Source organism: Fulmarus glacialis, unplaced genomic scaffold (assembly GCF_000690835.1).
Source record: "Fulmarus glacialis isolate BGI_N327 unplaced genomic scaffold, ASM69083v1 scaffold17265, whole genome shotgun sequence".
In the NCBI taxonomy this organism is placed as follows: domain Eukaryota; kingdom Metazoa; phylum Chordata; class Aves; order Procellariiformes; family Procellariidae; genus Fulmarus; species Fulmarus glacialis.
In genome coordinates this window covers 23,429-45,277 of record NW_009213825.1, presented here as the reverse complement: position 1 = coordinate 45,277, position 21,849 = coordinate 23,429, and the positions used below count along the sequence as shown (strand labels likewise).

The 21,849-nt window shown below is 38.0% G+C and overlaps 1 protein-coding gene across 2 annotated transcripts in view; it reads left to right on the top strand.

The window, feature by feature from the left end:
- The first annotated feature begins 602 nt into the window (after positions 1–602).
- The window catches only part of LOC104071157 (chromosome unknown open reading frame, human C11orf30), a 37,539-nt gene continuing 16,292 nt past the window's right edge, over positions 603–21,849 (top strand). For both annotated transcript variants that reach the window (XM_009578342.1, XM_009578341.1), the window contains exons 1-10: positions 603–672; positions 4,180–4,279; positions 4,924–4,998; positions 7,243–7,418; positions 8,585–8,737; positions 12,091–12,350; positions 16,846–17,119; positions 19,116–19,258; positions 19,316–19,421; positions 21,533–21,682. In XM_009578342.1, the coding sequence (XP_009576637.1) occupies positions 603–672; positions 4,180–4,279; positions 4,924–4,998; positions 7,243–7,418; positions 8,585–8,737; positions 12,091–12,350; positions 16,846–17,119; positions 19,116–19,258; positions 19,316–19,421; positions 21,533–21,682 (1,507 nt within the window). The remainder of the gene's footprint in view (positions 673–4,179; positions 4,280–4,923; positions 4,999–7,242; positions 7,419–8,584; positions 8,738–12,090; positions 12,351–16,845; positions 17,120–19,115; positions 19,259–19,315; positions 19,422–21,532; positions 21,683–21,849) is intronic.

The window sequence follows — 21,849 nt, the reverse complement described above, 5'->3', positions numbered from 1 at the left end:
TTATTATCCTCGTTGCAACGGGGAGATGCGCCCTTCTTCCCCGCCACCCCCGGAATCTCGCCGAGATGCGATCGGGCGAGGGGGTGTTCCCGTGTTTGGGTTTTTTGGGGGCTGGTGTTGGTACGTGGAAAGCAAATTTTCACGGTGTTTTTGCCGTTCTGTCATATAATAGGCTAGTGCTAAATGCATTCCCCGGGGGGAAGGGGGGCGTGCGGTTAGCTGGAAGAGTTCTTATAATAGGTGCTCTGTGCATAAAGAGAGGGAGGAGACTCGAATATCAATTCGGAGAGCGTTTCAGCATGAAAAAAGGCTTGAGAAGGAGATAGGAAACTCGGTAAAAAGGCTTGGGTGATGGATCTGAGCAAGAGAGCATAGGAAGTCCGTGCCCTTATGAAACTGCTGAATTCCTGCATGGCAGAGCATGCCATTACAAAGGTTGGAGCGGGGATGGGAGCGACTGTGTCGGTGGAGTTGTGAGCAGGCTGAGGAGAGTTTACATTAATCGGCTTGGGAAATCAATAAATGATGGACTTGCACTTACTGCATTTATATTCCTTTTTCAGCGAGGCTGAGCTCTGTGGGAGCACAAACACAAGGGAAAGATGCCTGTGGTGTGGCCCACTCTTCTGGATCTCAGCAGAGATGAATGCAAGAGGATCCTTCGCAAACTGGGTACAGTAAGATACAATTTGTGGGTCTGTATGCTTGCCCTTTTAAGATTTGCCTGCCTGCTGCTTCCACGAAATACTTTAATATGTCTACAGGCAACTTACAAGTCATTTCCTGCATTTTGCACGTGTCATTGGTTTGACAGCCCTGGCTTAAAATGATGTTTGGCAGATGCTCTCTGCCTGAGCAAAATGAGTAGAATGGAATTGTTTTGGTTTGGTAGAATCTCTCATGGATGCCCTGGTCCATCTCTGCCTCGATGTTGCAGTGTTGCATTACTGTTCTTTTTATGACTGTTAACGTGCAATATGATACTCTGTGAGAGGAGGGTCTTTGTCTTTCGATTCTGTATTAGACACCTTTCTGTACCAAAAAAATCATGGAACCCTGGTTTAATTGACACGGTGGGACTGAGTTCAAGTAGTAAAGGTACTATCGTAAAGACTTGAAACAGGAGGAAAAAAATTGTGATGGTTTGTGATTTGCAGTTACACAAATTATCAGGGAAGTGTGGAAACAATGTTCTCTTTTAACTGTCATAACAACAGGAGCTTTTTGCATTGTTTCAAATGTATTTCAGTATCTGAGACCCCTGCTCAATAGATACATATTGGGAGATTTTTTTGTGCTCTGTCCTTGTAAATATGTACAAGGAGACATGCTTTTGTGTTTTGGAAGGTAATAAAAATATTTGCTCTTTCCTCGCATCCACTTTTGGCTACCACAGGAGAGAGAATCCTTTGTTAGACCGTTGATCTGATTTTGTGCAGTCGGTTTTGAGTTCTTGGAGTTGAATTTCTTTTTATTTAGTTAAGGATTTTTTGCCAGTTAGATGATGTGTAGTGTTAGAAGGGAAAAAAACCTTAGATTTCTTTTCAGACTTTCTTCTGAGGAGCATAATCTAGGAGATGACGTCAGGAAGAAAGTTGAGGCTGCCTCTAACTTCCTGTGACGGTCAAGTCACAGCTTTTCTTGTTCTCATTTTACTTGAATGTTAAAAGATGATGTGCTGTACTTCTTAACTGTGCCAAGGTTCTCGTACATTATGTAGCCATCCACTTTATTTTCTGAGAGTCGAGAATTTATTTTCCCTCGCTTTGACCTTTTTATTTCATTTCTTGAGAATCTGGGATTTGTGTTCTGTAGAAACAGACGTTGACGCAGATGTTGCGCAGGCATTGCAACTAAGCTGTACATCCATTAAGGTGACAGCCCTAGGTCTTAAGTGAGGCTTAAGAAGTACGAAAACTAGGAGAAAGTGCAGGATGCCAAAAGATTTGGACCGGATCTGTGCTACTAAATTTTGTTAACGTAGCTCTGCTGGCTAGGAATGTGGAAAAAAAAAAAAAAACTTCCAGCCCAGTTGACGGCGGTGTGCTGGCAGATCCCTGCTGGTGCAGCTGAGCCAAACAGAACTGCAGCTACACCTCCTTCAATGACATAACCTAGGCTGACAGGGGAAAAAAAAAAAAAAATAAAAAAAAAATCTTTTTTTTTTTTCCCTGCTGGCATGAGCTGTGTCCCCACAAGAGGGCCCTGCCAGCGTAACCAAGGATCAGAGCCTGTAGCAGCCGTGTCTCTTCTAGGGTAGAGAAGCTCTCAGATTAAATAGACGCACCACAAGACTGGAGGGAGAAGGAGCACGGGCGGTGGGAGCGAATAGCTGCCTAAGAGTCATATCCAGCAATATTCGTCTGCTTTATAGAGTCCCGCTTTTCCAGCTCTCAGCCCAACATCTTATTTGGTTGACCGTTTAGCAGTAGTGGGGTAATCTGTAATGAGAGAAATGCAGTGGTGTAGGTGAGGCTGAAATGCATCCTGAGGTGTGCAATACCTAGCATTGTTCTGCGGCATTCGTGGTTTATAACTGAATAAGGGGATGATGGTGGCACCTAACACTTGAAATAATGATACTTATTTGTGAAACCTGTTTTGGCTGTTTGATGTGTTTTGTGTTGGAAAGAGAGCGCACCAGTTACTGATTGCTACATGGGCATAAGAGTGAGGAAGCTAGTTATAACTGTTCTGTAATTTCACTAGGTTCTGAAAAGCCAGAATGTGCATTTTTTAAAGCTCTAGTGTAGAGGACCTCTATTAAAAATGCAGAAAGAAAAAAAAAAATCTATCCTTGCTAAATAATTATATGGTTGTATCTGAGAATTACTTTATGTTGTTAACAGAGGAAAATAATTAGTATCTTAAATATTGTAACATGGTTGTCTAAATAAATGTTGATATTAGTAATAACCATTGCATTAATTAGCAAATGTTTTATAACTGAAGCTGTAAATGCTTCTGTAGGTCACTCAGCATCCCTGTGCAAGCTGCATAGTTAACCAAAGCGACTCTGCTTTGTGTTTTGTCTGCTTAATCGGAACAGGAGAGCAGGACTTCTTTTCAGCAGAATTCCTTGATTTGATTTGTAAATTAGCTCTTTGGAATCCTAATCTGAAAGCTTTTCAGAATAGCATCAGTCTTTCTTTTGCAGCAAACTTCAGAGGTGTTAGGTTTTGGCCTGCCCCTTTCATTCTTGCTCTTGGTTAACTGGGATCTGTTGTGGGATTGGTTTGGTCGGCTGCTGAAAGGCACCTATGTAAATATCGAAAGAGTCTGTATTTCTGATTTAAAGCAGGAGTTTCAGTAATGTTTCCTTAAACTGTGCTAAGCATAGAATAGCAAGACTCCATTATTTGGCAGACTCCATTATTTGTGTTAGGTGTATTTTCACTCTGCTTAGTAGGACAAAATTCAGAAGTTTCAGTAGCCTTTAACGATTCTATTTTTCAAAACACCGGTGGCATGACATTTACATAGGTCACCTGGAATTATAAATTCATGTTAAATCAGAGTTGTATTTTTGTGAGTTAATCTTTGTGATAGCTCTACATTTAAGAATAGCTGGATGGTTTCTTTTGTGTTGAGAAGGTTTAATTCAGTCCGTTGCATTCTTTTCAGATTCAAGCAGTTGTACATATCAAGTGAACGGACATAAAAGATTATGATGATCGTATTTAACACACTAGAGCTGATGTTCTCTGTGCTAATTAAGGAAAAGCATTAAGAAAAAATCAGTTGCTCTTTTGGTGATGTATCTCTTTTTCAAGCAAGCTTTTCCGTGGAACTTCTAATAATTATATGTTTTAAAGATTTTCTTCTCCTGTTTCTAGAGAATTCTGAGCTACTCTCCAAATTTGGGGACTGTTTCTTCAAGCTTTCTGGCTGAACTGTCAACTCGGAGAGAGCTTGAAATACTCGGTTGGGTTTATAAACTAGTTAATCCTCTGTGATGATACAGTTGTTCATAGAAAAGCTGTATGCTGCAGAGTAATTGACTGAGAGAGTTCTAAGTCATCAATCTCTTTTGAAAAGCACTAAATAATTGAAAGGCATGTTCCTTTTAATGATTTTGAAAATTAATAGAATACTGTCAGTAATACTGAAAATAACGTGGTTTTTTTTTTTCCTTTGCTGTGAGCATTAAATAGAAATACTATTTCTCTAATTCTTCAGAACTGGAGGCATATGCAGGTGTCATCAGTGCCTTACGTGCACAGGGAGACCTTACGAAAGAGAAGAAGGATCTTCTTGGAGAACTCTCTAAAGTGCTTAGGTAACCCTCACCTTTTTAAAATAAGAGCCAATGACCTGCTTTCTTTTAAGGTACTGGGTGCTTTTTCTATCACTAGTATCACAAAGCAAATCTTAATTTAGAGGAGTAATTCTCCATCTTGTGAAGGTTTGATTCCTGTTCTGCTTTGAGTTTTTAGTAAGGAAAACAACTGTGCTTCTGTGGTTGGAGCTTAACTGTTTTGTTGGTGTTTGGGGAAATACTGAGTGTTAGACTCATTACAGCTAACACGAGTGTATGCTAGCTTGGAGTTTCGTCAAGGTAGGACTTCGAGGTTTTTGGGCCTGAGTTACATCAAGAAAGAATGCTGCATGTTCTGTGCAAATTTTTCTACTGTGTGCTTTAAATTTATTGCTCTCATTAGGAGGTTGGATTCTACTGTTTTGTAGGGGTACCCTATGAACAGTAATGTTCTTTTTATTCTTCAGTAATATTTTTGAACAATAATACATTCATTCTGTCTCACTGTGACAGAAAAAGTTAAGTGACAATCTCTTAAATGTAAATGCCTGTTCCCTTCCTTTCGTCTCCTGAGTGGATTATTCATAAGTTTCATTTTAGCTAGAAGTTTTAGATAAATGTTCATGTCTCCATCTGACTAAAATATATTGCTATTTTTTTAATAGTATTTCAACGGAGCGGCATCGTGCTGAAGTTCGGAGAGCAGTAAATGATGAACGACTAACGACTATTGCACACAAGTAAGTTACAGGTCATTTTCTATGTGATTTCCAAAGGTACCCTTTGGAAAATCCATTATGCCTTAACTGAATGATAGAACTTTGAAGATTGATGGTGTTTTAAAGAACAGTGGTTAAAACAGAGTATGGATGAAGGAATTACTGTATCAGTTTTACGTCACGGAACTAGAAACAGTTATTTAGCACCTTTGCATTTTGGATCTGAAAGCGTCGCATTCACTGTACAAGTACAATATAGGAAGCAGTCTTTTGTCATGAAGGGCTTTCTGTAAGATAGACCAGAAGAAACAGAGAGTAGAGAAAATAGAGAAATCCATAAGCAGGATGGACATGTTTGCTTTATTGATTTTTGTTTTAGCTTTAATTTTATTTAAATCCATTTGGAAGGGTTATATTAAGAGGGACTTAACTACGTAGAAAGACGAGGGAAAGAGGTGGCAGAGATTAGTGGAAAACAGCGTATCAGCACAGAGGGGAAAAAAATGGTCAGAGTGAAAAAACTGCAGCAAGCTAACTGATGACATCAGTGTCCACTGTTCTCTGCTTGATGCAGCTGCTGTGCTGGCATCAACGGGGCTGGTTCCTCCTTGCCTTTGCTTTCGCAAGCTCCACATGATTTTGAGAGGTGGAGGGGAGCAAGAGGGCAAGTGCTTACGTATCTTTGATAGTTGCCTAACAGTCAAGCTGTTAAGAGCTGGATTGAAAGTGTCTGTATTTTTCTTTCTTTTTCTGTGTTATAACCATTGATTTTTAAGTTTGACTTCTGTAGCTTAGGTGTTATGGGGAGGAAAAAAGGAAATCATACAAATAGCAGGCCACGTGGAGTTAGCAATTGTCTGATCCGAGACTCGCCAACATCGGCATACTGTTTTAGTGCTGCAGAGTGACATTTAACATTATAGTGTTTTCATGTTCACGTTTAAAGAGTTAGAAATAGTCTGTATACCAAACAAAACCCACCAAGTTCCTTACACTTCTTCAAAGAAAGGGGAAAAAATAATAAAAAATAAGCATTTAATTGTCAAAATCAGGATTCTTTTCTTGAATCAAGTTTCCTTTTTAAGTAGTAGTTCTGGTTTTAGCATTTTACAGAACAGGCATAAAGTTTGTCCTGAGGTGTCGAACTTCAAACGGATGAGGTATTATAATCCAGACAGGGTGCAATTGTGAAGTGCTGCATCTCTATTTTTCCTGTGGTAATTCTTTGTAAGTGATGGTTGGTAATGTAGTATTTGACTTAAATAATTCTCTAAGTCATTAGGAAAGCCAACTTTGCTAGCTTTGCTATATGCAACATTTGTAGTCTTATTTTTGATTTTAAAAAAGTATTTTAACCTCACCTGAAGTAGCTCTGCTTGAATATGTATGAAGAACGCTGAAGCGTATCAGGATTTAAGAACAGAGCAGATCCTCTGCATTTTACGAACTAATTTGTGGTAGCTTTTGCTGCAACTTGCTTGCAATAGTTCACGTGAGAAGTTGTTTTTCAGAATATATTAATACATTAAATGGGTTGGTTTGCTTAAGAACATAACAGCATTGAAAAATAATTTGCCATTTTGGTTTTGCTGATTTGACAAATGACTCATGTAAAACAATCATAAACAGAAACACTTCTCCGTCTAGATAAGAACAACATTTTTTGGAAACATTCTGGTTTGTGTGTAAGTACTAAGGTTAAGAGAAAATGAGAGCAGCAGGCTGGTTGCTGTTGAGGCAGGTGCAAAGGGTCTTTAAGTCATTTAATGTTCTGTGACCTTTTTTGGGACCACTTTAATAAGTCTGAGAAACTTTTCTGTTCAGGTAAAACAGGATTTGCATTAGAAGCCAAGGGTTTTTCCCTGTAACAAAATAAATTTCAGTAGTCTTATGAAATCTATTGGATGTCTAGGTATTTTTGTCATCCAGAAGTAGAGGGTGTACCAACTCTACCTGAATAGTAGCTAATCTAATATGGGGGTTTTGAACATGACATCCACAGAGCTCTGGCCCTTTAAGGGCTCTGTGAAACAAAACAGTAAAAGAAGCAGCAACTCTTAAATTTTCTATGGGAGGATTTCTACATCAGGTGGGATGTAGATGTAAGGGCTTTCATGAAATGAAGAAAGTTGAAGATTATTGCTCTAGTATGTCTTTAGAAACTGCCTTTTAGACTTTCACTGTTGAAAAAAAGGCACTTAAATAAGAGTACTGAGTATTTTGGAAACTCAGCAGAATACTCACAGAATGTGCATTTCTGTTTAGTATGTCTGGACCAAATAGCTCTTCCGAATGGTCTATAGAAGGTCGTCGACTGGTGCCGCTGATGCCACGGCTTGTTCCACAAACAGCTTTTACTGTTACCGCTAATGCTGTTGCCAATGCAGCTGTTCAGCACAACGCATCTCTTCCAGTTCCTGCAGAAACTGGAAACAAAGAAGGTGAGAGAAAGCCAGGATTCTACTGCATTCTATGCGAATATAAAAATAATGTCACAGTATAAATTGTTATCTTAGATTTTAAGTGTTAGATATTTAAAAAAAAAAATCCGAATCATTCTTATTGCACAGTATTCGTAGAAATATGAAAAAAATCTTTTTTTCTTTTTCTGAAAGATGCCTTTGCAGCATCTGCAGCATAAATCTGACAGCTTTGTGTTAGTGAGCACACAGCCAACTGAAATTAAAAAAACAAATTGCCAGGAAATGAGGGGGAAATTCACTGGTTAACTTGTTAAGCTCTGTAAACTATGAAAACTTGGACTGATGGCTTAAGATTTTGTAAAGTTCTGTAAGTGATGAAAGATGTTTCAGAACGCTTTAAGAATGCAAGTAGGAAAAAAATTTTGGCGAAAGTCAGTAAAATTTTGTCGGTTTTCTTTTTTCTTTTCTTTTTTTATTTTTTTTTTACTTCAGATTAGACATACCAAGTTAACAAGTTAAAAGATTGCTTTCTGCTTTCCCTATGCTTTTTAAATAATGCTAGTACACATTCCATCTAACTTGGCTGAATAGGCTCGAATTATGCTTCATGCAACTGAAGAATGTGTTACACTTCCTGAAATAGGCTGTTTTATTGTGGTGTTGTGAGAAATACTGCATCATTGTACTATTACTTATAAGCAACAGTTTAAAAAAAACTGATTAGCAAAATCAGTTGTTCATTACTGAAGAAATATTTTGGTTTCTTCAACTGATGTACCATTGAGGAGAGGCACTAGCTATTTTCCATCAGTTACCAGTCTAGATATGGTCATTTACAGAAAAGGAAAAAGATCAAAATATTGAATTAATGCTAAAATGAAAAATTACAAATTGTAAAGTAAAACATCAGATTAATACAAATAAAAAAATCTAGAATCAGCAGCACAGATCTCTGGGGATGGGAGGAGAGGAGGTTAGATTTCTATGTTATCTTTGACGGCTGTTAATTCCATGGCCATGCTTAGGTCAAACTGGGGAGTATTCAACAGTAACAGGATTGCAGAGGCAAAGATGTGGATAATGACCCAATAAGTCTTTGGCTTCCATTTCAATTGTTAAAATAGTGATAGAATAATGGGATTCTGCACTTCAGTTATATGGAAGGTGTCTTTTCTCCTCTTCAGTGGTGGTTTGCTATTCCTACACAAGTACCACTTCAACCCCAACATCTACCCCTGTTCCAAGTGGCAGTGTAGCAACAGTGAAGTCCCCCAGACCCGCCAGTCCAGCCTCCAATGTAGTCGTCTTGCCAAGTGGAAGTACTGTTTACGTCAAAAGTAAGTGATACAAGCAACTGATTACAAAAGGGAAAGTAAGGGACGGTCTTGTGGCTGAAGCGTGGACCGAGTTAAACACTGACCTTGGGCAAGTCATTTAGTGCCTTTATGCCTTCGTTTAGTCTAAAAAATGAATTTATGGCTTCCCTTTTTCAGAGAAATTGTGTTCAGGATAAATCCACTCACTGTAAAATGCTGCAGGGAGCAGTAATGGCAAGGACAACAAGAGTGAAAAGTATTTTGAAAATAGAATATAGGGATTGCTGTATATCAGTGGATTTCTAATCCAGCTTGTTCATAACTTGTCTTTAAGGTGGCTCTGCTGGTTGCTTCTGCAGAGAACTTCCCTCTTCCTTCTGCTTAAATAATACACAGAAGTCACTTACTTGAGTTAGAAGAGGTCCCTCCTTTCCACTTTCACAGTTGACCTAGACTTTTTTAGAATACGGTAGTTTGGCGAGCATTTATTTACTTACATTAACTATGTCTCGCCATTTTGTGATTTATTTGGAAGTGAATCTTAGTCAAGCTTGCATTCCTGGGCAACTGTGAAAACTTGGTATGAAATCCCACCAGATACCCATCTTCATGTATTTAAATCTGGAAATCCAGGGCATAACGTCTAGAAACAGTCTTTTTTCTTGTCCCCTCCCACCTTCTTTCTTTGGCTGATAAATCAGCTAGTTGTAAAAGCAGAATACATCCTCATACATATGCCCAGCTCATCAAAGGTAGTTTTGTTTCACTAATAATTAAAAATGTTTCCTTCTGTCCTTATTTGGTGTCTATCAAAATGCAGGTGACAAATAAAGATTAACAGTGAAGTTGATAAGGACTATTTTTATGCTTTCTGTGGATACCTTTAATATTTTAAAAAATATTTTAATCTTTATGCTATATGTGCATGTTTGTATAAACTTCTAGCTAGTCAGAAATGTCACATTGTACATAAATGTTACCTGCAAACCACCAGCCATCTTTAATGGCTATATCAACCCACATTAGGATTTTTCATTTTTCTCATTTAATGCACTAATCACTCAGCTTTAGTTTAAAGGCCTCTGTTGAATTACTACACGGTAATGGGTATAAAACAAGCCTAGATACATGATAGAGGGATGAAAGGTTCTCATTTTCATTCCGTCCATCCCTAGATTTCATTTTTTCCCCACTTCGCGTGCTTCGTTTTGTTCTTTTTTTTTTTTAATGGAATTGTGTGTCTTTCAGAATAAGTTATATCGGTCACGTTAGTTTTAACAAACCTGCTTAAGAACAAACTCAGGAGGCCTGAGTTATAGTCGTGACTTCGCCACTGATCTGTTGTGTAACCTCATCCAAGTCACAGTCTGATTGAGCCATTAACCTCTCCGTGCCTCTGCTTCCTTGCTTGTCAAGTGTGAGTTATAGTCAAGCTGTATTACCTTTTAGCTAAGGAAAACTTTGTGCAAATGCAGTTTCTAACATGAAATTATAGGAATAACGTTCTTGCAGAACCCCAGCAGTGAAAACAGGAGATGAAATGAGCTGTACTTAACATAAAATAATGTTCTGCTAATTTAATCTTACTTTCTTACTTCTGTATTGGGTTTCCTTTTTTTTTGGTGGATGAGGATCACAAACAAATACCTTTCTCTTCAGTATTTCTTGGTGATCCACCAAAATAACAGCTGTGTCCTAACATCTTAGCTGCATGTCGATTTTTGATTCAGATGGATTCTGAGATTCTGAAATGCCTGCACATTTTCAATGTGATTGGTGACCTCACAGTTAGAAGTTTGCATAGTGCGCTCACAGTAATACTTAAAATCCTGTTCATAATAGACCTTAAAGTCATGTAACCGAATCTCTGCTTTATAGATGGAGATCACTGCTAGGCTTGTCCAGGGCCATAAAGTAAATTGTTGATTAGAGCTTTGAAATCCGGACTCGTAGATCCACTTCATCTCTACTGCTACAGCCAGCTAAAACTATTTTTTGGAGTTCAAAGCAAACTTAAAATAGAGTCTTTGCTTCTCTTCTCTTGTTCAGTTTCCCATCTTTGTGTGGATACAACTGTCAGCCTTCTGAAGTGTACCTGCAAATGAGCTGGTACTCATACTAGGAGAGAATCCCATTTTTCAGAAATCACTGGGCACTTTCTTGTCCGTGTTAATTCCTGCATCTTCACTTTTCGAATGCCAGAATATTTAGTTATTTTAATTAGAGATTGACCGTAATTAGGTCTTGACCCTAATTAGAGATTGACTGCCAACCAAGTTTGCTTGGGTTGCCAGCAAGACTGCTTTTTGCCGTGACAGCATTTTTTGTCTTTAAGCCCCAGGCATATGGAACAAGATCTTCAGTCTTATTCTGCATAGGGGGCACTGCATCTTTTTGGCTTATCTCTGTTTTTTAAAATTGTTTAACACTGGCTAATTTGGTAAACGTAATTGCTACCCAATACCTGTAAGAGATTTTCAAGGTAATTAAACTATGTCTTTCTGTAATGTATACCAATTTATGAACATTTTGCCTACTTAGGAGAGTTTCACATGGATTTAAGATCCGTAGATCACACTGCAGAAAGGGTTATCCATTGTTCAACTGAATATTGCAGCATACTTTTTTTTCCTATGTGTGCAGTAGATGATTGTGAGGAAGAATGAACACTTTTGAGGCCGAATTTCTATTGTTTTTCATGATTGTGTGTTAGGTGCTGTTTTATATCTGTTGCACAAAATGCACAAAACAAGGCAGAAGCTGATACAGTGAGGTTTCACCTTCATAGTTAAAGTGTGTCAAAAAAAAAAAAGAAGGGATCTCAAGATGCTGTGTTGAGGTGAATGGGAGAAGGGTAAGGTAATGATAAGGATGGCATGGAAGTAAGTACAAAGGTTGAAATTGGAGCAGACTGCAGAAGGATAAACTTCAGTAGTTCCGTTGCTGTAAACAAAACCAGCAACAACAACAACAGTAGCGTAGTGTGGAGTTTTAAACCGAAATGTGCATGATGTTATCCCAAACATCTTGTTTGTGTAGTCTCGTTAATCAAACTTCTGGAGACAGAATGAAATCCCTGTGCTGGCTCTTATGTTCTTTTAATCTCTTAAACTGAATGAAGTGACCCAGTAACTGAGCAGCTTGGGTCTTTTAGGGTTTGTTTCTTTGCTTTATGGCACTTTAAGTTTGGTCTATATTAAGGACTAAGACCATCTGTGGTGTGAGACAGGTTAGTTGTGACCATAAGAAATAATTTATCCTCTATTTCTCTTATTTGAAAGTGGGTATAAGACTTGGCAAGTTGTAATGTTTTAGAAAGCACCGAGAGCTGCAGACAGGGAAAATATAATTTAGAAAAAGTACTTCTTTTCCAGGTGTCAGCTGCTCAGATGATGATGAAAAGCCCCGCAAAAGACGGCGAACGAATTCTTCTAGTTCTTCCCCTGTTCTCCTGAAAGAAGTCCCGAAGGCAGTGACTCCTGTCACTAAAACTATCACAGTGCCTGTAAGTGGCAGCCCCAAGATGAGTAATATAATGCAGAGCATTGCCAACTCCTTACCACCACACATGTCGCCTGTGAAAATAACCTTCACTAAGCCCTCAACACAGACAACAAACACGACAACACAGAAGGTATGTGGGGGAAGCTGCCAAATGTTACTTTATTCTGGTTTTATCAATGAATAAGATGTGATGTTTGACTCTTCCTCTCTATGAACTGTCTAGCTGTTTTTTAAGGATTGCACTTGGGATAAGGTAATCCCTCTTTAAAACGAACAAAGAGAAAACCAGACTCTTGTATGAATTTAGTTCACCTGTGTGTGAAAGGACCTGGATTGACAGCCGTGGAGACTGAAGCCCTCTTTTTATCCACAGAACAGGTACAGCACAGGCAGCGGGAGTGCAAGCTTCCCCCAGACTGCCCCACCAATGTGCCTCAACCCTGACCTGAAGGGACCACTTCTAGGGATGAGAGGGGATTCAGTCTCCATGCTCATTCAATTCTTGGCCTCTCTGGTGAGACTGCCAACAAGGTTGCCAGTTAGTACCATTTGTGGTGTTGGGTTTTGTGATATGGACACTAGTCCACTGAGAACTGGATCACATAGGCCACTGAACAGCCTTCAGATGGTAACAACTGTTGGTCAAAGGTAATCTTTCTTATTTCTATTTTCCTTATTTATAATTATTCTTTGCAGTAGTAGAATTCCAGGAAAGGTGGCGTGGGCTTTCCCTTGCCAAGCCTTTTGTCTAGAGGCTAGTTTTTTGGGGTCTATAAAGCTTATTCTTGGAGCTGATCAAAGACCGGGGGGCTTTATTTTCCTTTCAGTACTAGTGTGCCATTTCTCATTCTACATTAACAGTGTTACAGTGATCAAAATCAGTTGCATTATTTCAGCTGAGTGTGCCCAGCTTTCACCAGAATGCAATATGTGGAAAAGGTTTTCTGTGTTGAAATTTTGTATTGGATTCAGATTTTTACGTGCCTAATCTATGGCATGACTATTTTCCCATGATTTAGGAAGCATTTCAGATGTGTCTGCTTTTTTGTTCTTAAGATTTAAAAAAAGATTAATGGCTCAGACCAAGTTCATTCTTGGTACGGTTATTAATTAAGGCAGACTTGCCGGGGGGGGGTGGTCTGTGGAATTAATTTGGCCTTGATACTGACAGACTGATGGTTGGCTGGCCACTAACAAGCGTTTTTTTCTAACTGTGAGAGTTTGACTATTGAGCTCAAACCTTCACACGGTATTTGTTCTATTAGTCTTAATTGTTTTATGACTCTATTTGGATTAGCAGAGTTCCCATGTCCCGATTTTTTGGAAACTTTAAAACCAAGGAAGATTAACTGAAGTAATGTGCAATAAAGAACTTGCTTTCTGGCCTTTTCCCACTTCAGAGCTCTTTGATGCTTTCATTTGATTCACTGTTCTTTAACAGTGTCCTTAATCAAATTTCATCTCTGAATACATGTATAGAAATTTGTGAGTGAGCATAAACCATCAAATAAAATGTCCTGCATTCAATGCAGCAAATCCACAGCTAGGATAGGGCTTAACCTACCCATCCTGTTGCTCTTGTTAGGCTCATCTTTTGTGCAGGAATAATTTTTTTGCCTTAAACGACTGTAGTGTTGTATTAAGTGTGTTATATATTGTGGTAGTTAAAGACGGAGTGTATTAAATCTCCAAAAGGAAGAGAATGGACTGTTGATAGGATCTTTTCTGCAGTTGTGCCTCTGCTTGTTCTGACATGGAAATTTTAGGGTTTGCTTTGCATAGTTTTATTTGATTCTCTTACTAATCTGCGGTGATAGGAAAATCGTCACTTGTTTCATTCGGGAGCCATAGTAGCATTTGTATCTGAGCTTGTCACAGTGCCCTCTTTTGTTCGATTTAGAAATGCCAAAATACGTAACTGGATGATTTTGGTGGGAGAAATTCCTTTTAGTAGTTTTAAATTAAATGTCAGACTTGTTAAGAGTCAAATTGGAAATGTACTATTTTAAACAAGTGCTGTTGGATATGAGTGAAGTTGTTGGATATGAATGAAATTCTTCGTTTCTGCATGCCAGCTTTCTGAATTGTTTTGACATTTTAGTAGGTTGGAGGAAGATTTGTCGTAACAGCTAATAATGTCACAGCTCCAATTTCTGGATTCTCTTATAATAACGTCCTCTGTCTAGGACACAGAAGGAGTCTAGCTAGTGAAGCTTCTGGCATTTAATGCCTTTATTTCTTCAGGGACTAGGTTTTGATGTCTCTCAAAATAGAGCTGACGGGACTAATTTCAGTGTATGTTAGGAATTAGTTTTTACCTTAACAATCAAAATCAACAACAACAAAAAAACAACTTGCTTTTTTTTTTTTTTTTAATCAGGCAGTCTTTCTGCTGTAAAAGGTGTGATACAGTTTTGGTACCCATGATGAGGTTACTTGGATCATTTCAACCTACGTGAGAAAATAGTATCTCAATATAATTGTTGTGATTTGAGCTTTAATACTTTTAAATTTTTACCCCAAAATTCTCTTTTCTGGATATACTTCATACATGAAGATCACTAAACTTTGTTCTGCTGTGTTAATTTTGAAAGAAGAAAAAGAATAAAGAGAGCCAAACCTGCTTAGTCACAGGACAGCAATCATTGTTGAAAATGCTTTACAAGCTTTTTTCCTTGCATGATTAAATAACGTTTTATTAAGTGGTAATCTTGGACTGATGGTTTTATCTCTGTTTTTGAATGAAGAACAACAGTGTTCAGGAGTTGTGATTATGCCCAGATTCATCCTACATATCTGTACTTAGTTGAGATGCTGAACTTGCCCTGTTGTACTGTGGATTATACAGGAAGTTTAGTGTGAATAACCTGCCTTTTTTAACTGCAAGTTGTCCTTTGACTGTATTCCTAAATTAGTTATCCTAGGTGGAATGGAGCTGGCCCTAAAATTCAACCACTTTGGAAGTATTTCTGGTGTTAACTGACTATTTAAGAAACAGGATAAAACTCCAAAGGCTCATCGTAGGATCTTTCCACCTGCAAGCCTTGTACCAGAATCAAGCTGTGTTGTGTTCAGCTCATCTGTGTGGTCATAGCCTACGAGCAGTTTCAGAAGGGTGTTTTGATTAGATCAAGGTTAGGCAAAAGACAAAAATAAGAGTGTTGCAAAGAAAACATTCTCTCTGGAGAATGCAATAAAGTCGTAAAGCAGCAGGTGTGGAAACCTTGTCCTTCAGACATTGGTCAGTTGTGGTCAACCTGCTGTGGCTCATGGAGGTAGTAAGGTTTCGGTTTTCCTCAGATCAAGATATTAAAGGCTTAGCTACGTAGTGGGGACTGTAAAACTAAGCACTGGAGGGAAAGGAGAGGCAGAGGCAGCCATGGTGGTGAAATTTGCTGCTTTTATTCCATCCATGTGGTTATCTCTCTCTTTTTTTTTTTTTAAACAAATTATAAACTCTTAATCTCTTACTGCTTGATCCGTCACTTAAGTCTGTTTCTGGTGCCATTACCATATTATTTCTTTTCTGTATCGGGCAAGGTTTTGATAGTCTTTGGGTAGTAATGTTAAGACTTGGTTTGAGCTGACCCAGGTTTTCTTTACTCCTCCTGTACCTTTTTTCCTATGTGCTTTTGTTGCATCAAATCATTAATAAGTTTTAATTTTCAAAGTTTTAATAAATGAAATTTTTGTTGGGACAGTTGCATTATTAAAGCAATTTCTCAATATTCTTGCATGGTAAACTGAAAATATGTTGTATTTCTGTGCTGAGTGTTTCTATTTTAACTGTGTGTTTGTAAGTACAAGGAGGTACATATAAGCAAAATAGAAGAAATCTCTTTACATAAACAGTCCCCATATTCAGTACTTAAGAAATGCTTAGTTTTCTAGGTCAGTTGCATAAGAACAGACCTCTTCCAATGTTATAATGAATTCTATGTTTTTCTGTGTCAAAACAGATTCATTGTAATTGTAACTTGCGCTAGGGGTAATGTTTATTGTCTTTAGACAAATGGTTTTCAGACAGATAAGAATGAATTTCTTGCTAATGAGAGCACTAATTAAAGCAGAAATCGTTTTAAACCTAAACCAAGTTTTTCACTGATGAAATATTGATTGTTTACAGCCTTGTGGATCAAAAATATTTCCCATTACTGACTCGGCAACTGCTTGTTAATTGTTAAAGAGAAAAAAAAAATCATCTCATTGCCATTTCTTGATGTATGTGCAAGTTTTGGGAGAATGGTGTTTAAAACGCGCTTGAAATCCCTTCAGTTCCATTTAAAATGGTCTTCAGGCTTCCTGGCCCAGTTTAATGAAGCCAAGCAGTTCATTTCTGTCTGTTTGCCTCATGAGATAATTCTACTTTAATTAGATAGTAATTGTTTTCCTCAAAAAAAAAAACAACAACAAACCCAACCCCTTCTGATTTTAAGGAAATGTTTATCACCACTTCTTCAAACTAATTGAAATTTTTTGTTGCCAGTAAATGTGAATATGACACTCTTAATAAACATGTATCCCTAAAACTAAATACACGTTGACAGATATATTACTGAAATTTTATGCTTTTAAATAAATGCAAAGAACAAATGAATTTCTTCTTGTTCTTTTTCTTCTTTCAGGTGATAATAGTAACCACCTCTCCAAGCTCAACTTTTGTACCCAACATCCTTTCAAAGTCCCACAACTATGCAGCAGTTACAAAACTTGTCCCAACATCAGTCATTGCCTCAACTACTCAAAAGCAACCCGTGGTTATAACTGCTTCTCAGTCCTCTTTGGTCAGTAGCAGCAGCAGCAGTAGCTGTTCCACTCCCTCCTGTACTGCAAATACTATTGCTGTGACTGCTGTAGTATCATCAACACCGTCAGTGGTTATGTCAACAGTAGCACAAGGTATGGCGATAACATTATACTTATAAAAGGTCTTTTACTGATGAATAGGACTTTGTTTTGAGAATAGCAGAGGGGAGAGGCACTTTATGTTTACATATGATGAGTAAAGCACAGGAGATGTGAAAGATGCCTACTGCTGAAACTAATCCAAGATACTCCACAAAAATTCTTGTTGAACTCTTTCACTCTTTACTTCAATAATTAATGTGAAGATACTCTTGTTAGAGAGAATGTAGTGTGACAATGTGGCATAGTTTTTTTATTATGAAAAGATTTTACTTGCAGCATTAAACTTGCAGCCTCAAAATGATTGGCTTTAAGAACTCTGTCTGATGCATGGAAGATGGATGTTTCCAATATTTGAAGATGATTGCTTCTCTGAAAGCGTGATTTACGAAAACATGCAAAGTTAACATCAAATAAATACAACTTACGCTTGACATGCCTAGTCTTTAGAATATTTCTTGTGGTAACTAATCTCGACGACAGTTCTGAAAGGTAGAGAAGTGTTTACACCATTTTATCTGTGTATTTTTTCAGCATGTCAGTTTTCAAGTCCTTAAAAATTAAGATCTGAGTGGCCCTGGATTAAAATTCCTAGGTTTCTGATTTCTAATTCCAACTATGTATGTTAGCTTGACTGATTCAGCTCTGCAACCACTAGCTAACATTTGGAAGGGAAGCTGTGGATGAATGAGAGCGCCTCAGTGAAAATACTGTGCCTCACAATAACAAGTGTCACATGGCAATTTTTCCTGGTCCATATTTTCCATTCTTGTTCTGTTCTTCCACAAAAAGTTGGGCAAACCAAATCAAGGCTGAAGAGGTATTTTGTCTTCCATATTGCTTCTATTAATCAGGTCCTGAAGATACTAATCTACGGAGCATAAGGGCTTACAGCAGAATTTCATATTGTTTGAACTGTGGATTTTTAGTTGGGTTTGATCATGGAAGAGGCTGTAATTCTAAAATATATTAGATGGAATATCTCTTTAACAGTTTTTTGTTCCAAGACTATTGGTGTCATTGCAGAAGATGCTGGTGAAATGTTTTGTGACATAAACTGATAATCACTCCAAATGTGAAGAAAGTTAAATTCATGAATGAAAACAGCTGACCAAGGAAACGGAGAAACCATCTTAGATGATGCAGTGAGGAAAGGGTTGCATATTTAGATTGCCAGAATTGTAGTTTATTATGATTTCTATCATTATCACTGCCATCTGTAAATGTAGAGAAATAAGAGAGGAGATTTTCTTTCTGTTTTCCACTACAGGCTGGGACTTGGTTAAAAACTGCCTTCATAAGACATGGACTTTGTTTGCCTTTTTTGGTGCTTATGGATGTGCAGTTTAGAATTGTAGATGAAGCCAAATTTTGCTGGAAATGTTGTGACAACTATGTAAGGGAATGACAGAAATAAGTATTAAGATTTATTTGGGAACTTTGTCTTTCCATTTTATTGCACACTTGTTTTAATCACTTTATTACTTGTAAGATTGCCTAACCTATCAGCACAAAAAATGTGTGTTCCACAGTTTTCTAAATTACAGACCGTTATTTGATTCATTCTTTTAAAATAAGATTGTGCTCACTAACAGATACTCCCTTCTGATGTTGATGGGTTTGATATTTATCATCCTCATATCCTAACTTTTTGTGGTCATGATTTTCACTATAAATATTTTGCTTTCTTGAAGCTTAAAGATCAGGCTTTGAAAATATTTGTGAATTATTTGTAGTAGAAAAAGTGCAGGAAGTAGACCAGGATTGTGGTCTTTCCATTAGCTGCTGTTCTGCTGCCACACTGAAAATCCGATAAAGCTCCCTTGCCTCTGAACAGAGTGCTTCTGCTGTGTGGGAGCTTTTTTTTGCTCATGTATATCTATGCATCTTTCAGTAGTAAAGACAGTTTAAGTGCAGAAGTATGTAAGAAATTGTAATATCTTTCTTTCGTGTTGCACTGTTCAATCTTAACCCATTTACTCTTTCACAGGTGTGTCTACATCGGCAATTAAAGTTGCCTCTACCAGACTACCTTCCCCAAAAGGTTTGGTTGGGAATCCAACTCAGATCTTAGCACAGTTTCCCAAACAGCATCAGCAGTCCCCCAAACAGCAGCTGCACCAAATACAACAGGCCCAGCAACAGCAACAACAGCAGCAACAGCAACAGCAACAACAGCAGCAGCAACAGCAGCAACAGCAGCAGCTGGTGCAGTCTTCTGTAGCTCAACAGCAGCCGCAGCAGTCTCAGTTGCCACCTGGCATCAAGCCCACCATTCAGATCAAACAGGAATCAGGTAGTTGGAGTTAATCTTGGGTCATATTGCTGATCAGTGCGGTCTAACCACAACTCAAGAAAGTAGGGCAGAATTCTGTCCCAAAATGTGCATGGGGAGCTATCATTAAGGCATAATTACTTGAGTACGGGATTTGGCATTAAAACTGGATAAAAGTAGATAGTGAAGGATGTCTTAATGTTTTCAGGTAACAATAATTGAAGAATTTGGTTCTGTCACTCTTCTTGTTTGGTTCAGGTATACAGACCGTGCTTTAAGAATAAATGTTTTTATCTTTAGAGATTGAAAGGTATGTAAATAACTTCAAAAGTAACGTGACTGGCAACCTGGAAGACACCAGTTTTCTGAAGATCCAAGAGCTGTTCAACTGTATCAACTGGAAGAAGAAGTTAACCCATGTTTTCATTTTTTTCTTGGGTCCAGAAATCAAAAATTACTTTTGAGGTACTTGTCAAAACAAATACAATTAGATCTGAGACTGGAAGTTGGACTGGATTCTTTTTGTAACATTGATTCATTCAGTTGACTTTGGGCAAGTCGTGTCATCTTTCTATGTTGACTTTACTCTGCTGTAGAATACAGTTCTTATCTCCATAAGATGTAGTAAGAAGTAATGCTTGCAAAGTTATCTAATTCTAAAGGAAGAAGTGCTATAAAAGTGCAAAGTATTTTTATGTCCGTATTTTATATTAATCATGTCAGCAAAATTACTATTTTATATTCATACTATTTAGATCAAAGAATTAAAATAGACCATAGAATGAAAAACGAAACAGCCCTACTTCTGTCCTTTTATAAATTTCCTTTTGGGTTATAGGACCATTGCCCAAGAAAAAATACCCACTAATGAAGACAGATAAGAGGCCTCCATCCTCCAGTCACTGAACAATATTTGATCAATAAGAGCTTCACTCCTTGCCTTCTACCATGTTAAAGTTTCTTTGGAAATACCATCTGATACCTATTCTTTCTGGAAGATGTGAATCAGTTTTCCCAGAGACTTTGCTTTTTATCCAGTTTTGTGTCTGGATGATGCAAAGGCTTCAATTTCTCTTTCCTAACTTCATTATTTAAGTTTGGAGCTTACTTGCTCCGTACTGCTTTTATAGTCAACGTAGAAAGAAGAAAACATTTCCGGAGGATGTTTCATGTCCCAAGTGGACAAAATTGTTCACCTAGAAATATTTCTGTACAAATGTAAGTGCCTACATTTAGGTGGGATTAATTCAGGCTGGGTGTTTCATGGCATTCGACCAACACAAATGCAATACATTTACCTCGTCATGGAACAGAACGTAAGATGCAAGTGTCCTGGATGTACTTTTGAACAGATGACATGAATCTCCTGGTTTGCAGCTGAGAAGTGAATCTCGCAGAGGTGCCATTCCACTACACAAATTGAGAGGGAGGGAGCAAAATCCTTGCTGTACTAAGGTGTCCTCATCCTTTGTTCTTGCTGATTCTACTCAGAGCTTGTTTCAGCCCAATTCCTTCGTAGCTTCAAGACAACCAATAAATCAAGAGGAGAGAGAGCAGTTTACTTAAAGCAACCTTCCCTAGCCAGTGTCGCAGTTGTTTCCTTACACCCACTAATACTCTTCGTGCAGAAACTTTTAAAATTTATTCAGAGGGATGAAATTCAACTAGGCTAATTAAGACACAGTAGAATTTACAGACTAAATTGATGAAGAACTATTTCACTTTTAGATGGTTCATTGTATATGAACCAATTCAGTGTTGGTTGTAACCTGTTGGTTCCTGGGAAACGTTCTATTTTTTGAATCATGGACTAGAAAAGGTTAAAAATCACTACAACAAATCAATGATGGAATGGAATCCCATGCCTCAGTGGGAGTGGCTAGGAATTAAAACAGGCACATGAAAGGCAAAGATGATGACTGTCTTGTTATTTGCAAAACAAACAAACAAAAAACCCAAGCAAAAAAACCAACCCAAACAAAAAAAAAAAATTCTTTTCAGGATCAAGAATACATGGGCTCAGAATAGAAGCCCTCTGAGGCTACTTGCCCACTAGGGCTTGGTCTGAGAAAGCATTTCAGAAAGTAACTTTTCGTGCCTGTATTTTAACAGTGACCTTTCTCCTTTCCTAGGTGTTAAAATAATCACTCAACAGGTGCAGCCCAGTAAAATCCTTCCCAAACCTGTTACAGCGACCTTGCCCAGCAGTAGCAATTCACCTATTATGGTGGTTAGCAGTAATGGGACTATCATGACAACTAAACTGGTCACTACTCCCACTGGTAAGTTATGGCTCTGAGAAGGGAAGGGAGGGTAAACCCAGACATACAGGTGATCGAAACATGGTTTATTAGGGTAAAAAAAAAAAACATTTCTCTCATGTGAACAGTGAACACAACAGCACATTCACCATCCTGTTAGTATTTATTCCAGATTAGGATTTTTGCAC